Source organism: Stylophora pistillata, chromosome 6 (assembly GCF_964205215.1).
Source record: "Stylophora pistillata chromosome 6, jaStyPist1.2, whole genome shotgun sequence".
NCBI classification, from domain to species: Eukaryota; Metazoa; Cnidaria; class Anthozoa; order Scleractinia; family Pocilloporidae; genus Stylophora; species Stylophora pistillata.
The window spans coordinates 15,376,485-15,384,454 of record NC_142524.1 but is presented as its reverse complement, the minus strand read 5'-3'; the positions used below and the strand labels follow the sequence as shown (position 1 = coordinate 15,384,454).

Below are 7,970 nucleotides of genomic sequence, written 5' to 3'. Positions count from 1 at the left end.
ACCAAGTGTGGGGTTTACATGGGGAATTTTTCAAAGCATTAGCTTCGAAAAGACCCAGAAAAAGGTTAGCGAAAGAAGGGGCCATTTTGGTACCCATGGCTGTGCCCTGAACTTGGAGGTAATGAGAATCATTAAAAGTAAAATTGTTTATGGTAAGAACCATACGAATGAGGTCACAAAGTGTGACGGTAGGAATAGGGGTATTGGAGGAGGTACACAGAAAATGGTCACAAGCATTAATACCTTCGTTATGTGGGATATTGGTGTAGAGGGATGAAACATCAAGTGTAACTAGGAAAGAATTAGCTGGCAATAGCCCGAATTTACTGCTCTTAGATATGGACGAGTAAGACACTTTTGCTTGTCGGAAATAGGGCACATCTCAATGATTCCTTCCTTTCCATTAAAGTAAACGGTATCGATGTATCACATTTTATCCTAAAAAGCCTATTTGGAACAAGTATGGTGCGTTTGTCTGTCAGACTTGTGAGTGGTAACAAGTTCTGTTTTGGATTCGACGCGGACCTATACTTTTATTTTTATTTTGATCACGTGCCTAGCCAGCGGCGTACATCGCAGGCTGTCATTTCATCGTGGTTCGGTTTACCATTTACTCCAGACAAGTCGGCTATGTCAATGTCCTTGTTGCGGTTACGTAAGTTAACGTTATAGTTTTTCAGGTTTATTGACGGCAAATTCTTTTCTTTGTCGTTTAGAGATAATTCAAGTCTCTTTTTGAAAGTAATTTGGCGAAGTTTTCCCTCACGGTCGCGATAGAGAGGCGATAAGTAACCTCTGAAAAGACGTCTAATTGTTTACATGAAGATTGTTGAAGACAGCTGATGTCGAATCAGTGATGTCCGACGAGACGATTTGGAGCGATCAGTCTTCGGAGCAAGTTTCAAATCCTGCGCCGATCTTGGAGACGTCGTTAATGGGAACTGCTGATGATCATGTCATCCTGAGACTTCTAACAGGCAACAACATGAACTCCAGTTCTTCGAATGGTAGCGAAGTACTGGCTAAGCTTTTATCAGGGAGCGTACAGTCGTCTTCGCCTTCTTCCATAGCAGTTGGAACTACAATCGTTTTGAGCAGTGTGCAATCTCCAGGTCTGCGTAAAATTGAGCCAAAACCAACAGATTCTGGAAATGAGGGTGAAAAAGTTGAAGTTGAAAACGAATCGAATCCACCAGGAAGGTACAAGTTTAATTAAAATCTCTCTAGTGATAAATGTACAATTTTATGCTTTGAACAATTTTCAGGAAGATGATTTGGCTGATTTTATATTGTATTATTTTTTTTCTGTGTATTAGTATAGTGTTTCTGTGTCTCTCAGAGAAAGCATGTGTCAACCTCTATCCTTCAGGCAAGCTCTCTTGTGGGGTGTGGGGTGCAAGGAGATTAGGGCTAACAGGGAACCTTGGCAAGGTTTCCATATAACCCTATACATTAATTATATTTAGTCTTTATGAAATGGGATGCATAATTAATGTATGGGGTTACCGGTATATGGAAATCTTTTCAGGAACTTTTTATCATGCTTCATTTTAAACTCCACCCTTGTGATATCTCATAGATTCTCAGGTGTTGAGATGTCTGGCAAGCGGCAATCAGCACCAAAATTAGTTGACATTGCGTAAGAACATTCCTTTTTATGTGTAGAATGACACTACAGTTTACACCATGCTATAAATCATAGATAGACCCCCCTCCCCTCCCCTCTCCCCATTCAATGTTGCCTGTTTGAGGCTAAAAGATCATGGAATCATGACAGAACATTGCTGATTTTCATGTGACACCTCAAATTAAAAAAATTCAAAAAAGAAAGAGCTATAAGAATTTGTATCCTCACCAGCCATATGGGCAAGGGCTGTGGTCTAGCAGCACCCAGTGGCCCTTGGCGCCTTACTTTTGCTCCTGGGCAACTCAGGAATTTTAGTTTTTTCATACAAAGCAAATGCACTGGGCTCCATTCAATTTTCCTTACAGCAGAACCTTGTAAGGAAGCCAAATTCTTAGCTGGTTTTTCATCTCAATAGTGTGCTTGGTTTGGCACAGTTTGAAATTCAGAGTTATGGTGGTTGCACGACCTACAGCTCCAATTGCATTTGTCAAAAAATATAGACTTATCTGGTGATTTTAGGAAATTAATTATTAGAAAAAGTGTTTTTGTACATGTTTGTTGGTTTAGTTTAGATAATCAGTGGGTTAGAGAGCCAAAGTAAGTTCCAGATGTTTCACAGTATTAATTTTTCTGGCTGCCTTGTTGGTGGACCAAAGATATTCACCAACATGACGGCTCCATACTGGGCTCTGTAAATTTATGCAGAACATTTTGATGAATGTCTTGAGTTTGGGAAAACAAAGAGACCTAAAACTTGGAGAAGTGCTTCTTTAACCTACCTCCTATAACACTGCAATTTCTTAACCTTATCCACTGATTATCTTTCTCTCAATGCAGGGGCGTAGCCAGGATTTTTCAAAGGGGGGGTCACAGAGGCTACTCACCATTTACACTGTTGCTCTCCCATGTGTATCAGTGGGCTCAGTCGTATTATTGTGACATGAAGGCCCATATCAATGGCTTTTACGGCCAAGATATTGTCATGGCATTTTCACCACCTGAATATTGTAGGTTGTTTGCACTAAAGAAGACCTACCAAGGGGGGGGGGGGGGGGGTCACAGGCACCCCAGGACCCCTTGCAATGCATAACAGTGAAAACGACCAATTGTTTTGGGGGAAAGGGAGTGGATAATTTAACAAGGACAAAAGAGATAAAAATGTTGCAAGAGGGGGTTGATAAGGTCAATGAGTCAACACTTTTGTTCCAGAGTGAAGAAACCAATTCTTTGTTGTACCCATGCACATAGTTTTAGTCTTGTAATGTTGGTTGTACCACAACAAAGAATTCAATGTCCTTATTTTCAGACTTCTGGGTATTAATGCAACAAGAAGAGGAGTCAAGACCTGTCCTATCTGCATGAAGAAGATTGGCTATCGTTCCAAGCAGTGCAAATTTTGTAGCCCTGGAAAGCCTAGAAAGAGGTCAAGAAAATCCAAACAAAGTAAAGAATCTAATCATTTTGATGATGAAAGGGATACATCTGGTGTTGAATTAAATGTGGTAGTGATTGATGGTGAAACTGAGGTGGCAACTTCTGAGATTTCCAGTACCATTCCAGAAGTTATTTCAAAGGAAGTCGTGGAAGATTCTGAAACAGATGCAGCAATAAGTTTTGGACAAGAAACTCAGGAAGGTGATGTAGTTACTAGTGATGCTGTGGGCACGGAAGGACTGGTAGGAAGAAAAAGCTATCACACCAGTCTGCAAGATCTGATCCAGACTCTTCTTGTACAAAATCAAAACAGTAGTGTACTTATACCGCCCACTGAGCGGGTAGAGTCTGATAAATTAAGTATGTCACAGCCAAACACAGATCAACAACAGCAACAAAGTGGCAATGACGAGATAGAACAAGAACAGGAACAATTACAAATGGCAGGTGCCACTGTAGGCAGCCCAGAGAATGCTTATGATGCAAATTCAGTTGCGCTTTTTCTTGGACATTTAGCTCAACAGAATGGTAAAAAAATAAGGACTGCACTGAATCCTGTGATTGACAATACCAGGTCTGCTACAGGTACATCAAGTCTGATTGGAGTCAAAACAAAACGCATTGTCATAGAAGATGATTTGTCAAGCCAGGCAAAGTACAGGAAAATACGTCCAAAGTCAATTGACGAGGGGACAGCAGTCGTGGAAATTCAGACAGGTGTGGCTTCCATTATTGATGAAGACATGACTAATAATGTTGCAGAGTCGAAACCATCAGAATCTCAGTTAAGGTAATTTACAGATGACACTTTCTTTTAAATTTTTTATCAATGTTAGCCATTTGCTCCTGGAAGATCTGATTGTTAATTCTCCTCTCTAGCTGCTAGACATTTCCTTTTAGATTAGGTACAAGAGTTTGGTGTAACAACTTGTAACTGATAAGTTTGAGTATTCTCATTACCTGTTTGTGGGTTACAAGAAAGTGCTCTGAAACTGTGAAATCCAGGGCGTCCAGCACAATATATGCCTTGTATGAAAAAACTAAAATTCCTGAGTTGCCCAAGAGCAGAAGTAAGGCGCCAGGGACCACTGGGTGCTGCTAGACCACAGCCTTGAGGAAAAGTATGGCAACAATTGGGGAGAATTACTAATTGGATCTTGGGAGTCAAAAGGTTGACTAAACCTACCTCAACCTGTATTAAAATAGAACCATAGAGTTGCATGTTAGAATAATTCCAATAACACAAAGGTGGCTGAAGATTATAAAGATAAAATGGTTGTTACTGGTGCTTACATGTAAATCATTGTGTAGCCCCTTGACACCCTAACATCAGTATGCATATTCTCCATACTGTTCTCAATACATTTCTTAAGGTGCTGACAAGGAGAATTTGTGTAATGATCAAGAGCCTTTTAAGTTGGTGATGATTTTCTTTACTCTTGTGACGTTTATGTTTGATTCAGTGGTGCTATTGCAGGGAGAAGGTATAGATGCTTCTTTCTCTTTGAGGTTAAAGGGTTAAAAATTCTTCTTGCAAGAATTTTTCATTTACTTTCAGAATGCTCCCTGGAAATGCAACCAGGAGAGGAGTGATGCCTTGTCAAAAGTGTCAATGTTTAATTGGCTGCCGTTCGAAAGTGTGCAAGCACTGTAAGGCTCTGTTGAACGAGTCTAATCCTCCATTCAAGCGGAACAAGAAGCAACAACACCAAGCAGTTCAGCTTCAAATCCCATCAAATTCAACAATGACTGTATTCTCTGTCAGAAGAAGTAAAGTAGGACCAGATCACAGGTGTTTCGTTTGGTGTGAACGCAACTTCCCAGAGAACAGAATGAGAGATGTTTACTCATGCGACTATCCTCCTTGTGTCACTGCAAGGGAACTGGGCAACAAAACTTCTTCCTTTTTGTGTGAACACGCCAAGGTTTGCCGCAGTCAGGGATCCATTAACAATTCCAGAGTCCTTTATCTGGATCAAGAGAAGCTATCTAGTGAATTTTTTAGTGAAGAGGTTTCCACCTCATTAAAGGATCTAAACTTGAAGTGCAGCAGCAAAAATGTGGCTCTGGTGCAGTGCGTGTCGGAACGAACTTTTGTTGTGGTTGATCAGCTGCACTTAGAGCAGGGTGGTAGCCTGGCTCCAGATCTTATTGGGTTTGTTCACGTGCGATTTGAAAGGACTAAAGTGAATGACAGTTTGAAAACTGAAGTGTTTTGTTCTGGAAGGCCATGCATGGCTTGGAATCCAGTCTTTGGTTGTGTAGTCAATAAAGGAAGTTCTGCACCAACAGTGTGGCGATCACTTAACTGCTTGCACTGCTCTGCATGTCTCTGGGCTATAGCATCTGACAAGGAACTTGCACATGAATTTCAACTCTGCCTTGATAATGTCAAAATGAAAGTCAATAATACTGAAGAGGATTGAAGATATGGAAAGTACTCTGAACTTATTCAACAGTATGCAAGATAGTTTACAAATACTTTGTTACTGTAGATGTTATTATATGATAAGGCGAAGTATAAATGGGTTTTGATTGGCTCTTACCTATGATCTATTTGAGGACAGACATATAAATGATGTCACCTTGAGCAACAAGAACATCATGGCCACACTCAGCTCTCCCTCATGTGGTCCTGTATGTTGTTACTGTTCTTTTGACACCATGGGTGATTTGTTACTGATCAGACATATGGCAACGTGCAATCTATTTGTTAGTAAGGGCTGATAGTTTCTAAAGAAACTGTTTGGGGCTGCGTCGGGGGGGGGGGGGGGGGGTAATGAAATAATTTGGATATATCAACAAAGTTGAAATGGTAAATTGGCCACCGTAACCATTACAAAAGCTGACGTTTTGAGCATCAGCCCTTCGTCGGAGTGAATAGCCCTTCAAGTGAATAGCCGTTCGAGCGTTAGCCCTTTGTCGCTTCGACAAAGGGCTAATGCTCGAAACGTCAGCTTTTGTAATCGTTATGGTGGCCAATTTACATTTCAGCTTTGTTGATATATCCAAATTATTTGTTAGTAAGATCTGGTGCCCTAGCATCAGTATGCATATTCTCATACTATTCACCGCTGATGTGTAATTCAATACAACAAATTACCACAGTACAAAAAAAAACAGACAACATTTGCAGGGACTAGATGATTGAAATGATTTCATATGAAAGGGTCAAGAATACCTTGACCCTTTTCACCTTAACTTTAGTATAGGTATTCTCCATGCTCAGGGGTTTCAATAACTTTTTTCAGAAGTAGCTGCTGATGGTGAAGTAGGCTACTGTGCCCAGAAATGGGCGGTAAGACAAAACCCAAACACGAGAGCCTGCTGGCAGGCTAACAGACGATTTTGAAAGGTCTTATTGGTCTTATAGGTGGTCATAGACCAATGGTAACCGGCTCTTATGAAACCACTGCATACTGTTTTCTATGTATTTCCTAAGGTGCTGACAAGGCTCCAGTTATTTGAAGGTTAGATAATGCTATCCATTATATAAATCTCTATCCAGTGGATAGTGTAGTATGTTTTGCTATCAGATATCCCCTGGATAGCTATGTATCTGTTGGATGGCGGCATTAGCTGCCCTTTGTACAACTGGCCGAAGGCCTAGGAGGACTTGTAACAATCAAGAGTTTACTAAATTGGTGATCGTTTCCTTTATTCTCATTTCTGTAATGTGTGATTCAGGGGTGATATTGTAAGGAGAAATTAGATGCTAGTCAATCTTAGTGGTTAAAAGGGGTTAAAGAGATTTGGATATCAAGGAAAACTTGTCCAAATTTCTCAGGTCTTTCTGCAACTTGAGATGTGGCATTTCCTTCCTAACCATGTTAATTATGTAGAAGAAAATCAGTTTTCGGAATTAGGAGATACATGTGTGTTGAAATTACAACTTGTGATGGAGGAACCTGCAATGCAGTATTTGCACAAACTGAACAAACATCCTTTACAAACCAAATATATTATCCTGGCTTTGCTGTTCAGGGAAATTTTGTATCATGGAAACTTTCTTCAAAAACTTGTTGCTGATAGTTGTGTGCTTTGGTTTTGAGTTACCTGTATGTCAAGTTGCAGATAGACAGTTCTACTATTTTTGGTGAAGACAGTCAGGGCCAAGTGATGTAACAAAAATATTGTCCAGAACTGTTGGTACTAGAGTAACCAACAAGCAAATTGTACTCGAATAGTTGCGTAAATTGTACTCGAATAGTTGTTTCAACATTAGTTTGGTTTACTGTAACTGTTATGCATGTACTGGTAACTAGACACGCATTGTCAAAAATGCTGATATTATTTAAAATGTATACATCTTTGAAGCTTCAACATCTCTTGTCCTCAGGAATATGAACTTGAGGATGAAATGCATTTATTTGACTGGAAAGACTTTGGGTTTACATTCCCCACCCCACCCCAACCCAGCTTGGCAAGCTTCGAATGATGGTCAAATGCCTGTAGACTGCCAGATTGTTGTGTACTTTGCCTGTTCCATTGCCCTAAAATGGTAAAATGGTAAAATGGTGTAATACTGGAATAAATGTCAGATGGTAAACAGTTGTAAGATTTCTTTGTAGAATTTAAGACTCTCCTGTTATTTTCCTATCTTCACTAATATTAAAAAAATTGAAACTGAATTCACATGTGGTAATGACTGATGACAACACCAAACCCTTCAATCAGTACTGTGATATCTTTGTTTTATCTTGATGAGGAAAGCAAACGGCCACTTTGTTGTGAAAATAACCCCTTGTAATTTTTCAAAAACTTATTAGAGAGGGTGAGTCTTGCATTGATGGTGGAAAAGATGGCCTGTTAGGAAGGCTAGGGGCTATAAAAAAACTTCTATAATTGTTTCTCTTTGGAGAGGAAATTTGATCTATTGGGCCCTGGTTGTGTGAAAGGTGGGGAACAC

General features: G+C 40.0%; 1 protein-coding gene across 1 annotated transcript; it reads left to right on the top strand.

The window, feature by feature from the left end:
* Positions 1-607: 607 nt before the first annotated feature.
* On the top strand, positions 608-7,692 carry LOC111320984 (uncharacterized). The gene is made up of 3 exons (XM_022923739.2): positions 608-1,200; positions 2,934-3,851; positions 4,620-7,692. The coding sequence occupies exons 1-3, from the start codon at positions 857-859 to the stop codon at positions 5,485-5,487; spliced, it is 2,130 nt and encodes a 709-aa protein (XP_022779474.1). The 5' UTR covers positions 608-856; the 3' UTR covers positions 5,488-7,692.
* The last annotated feature ends 278 nt before the right edge of the window (positions 7,693-7,970 follow it).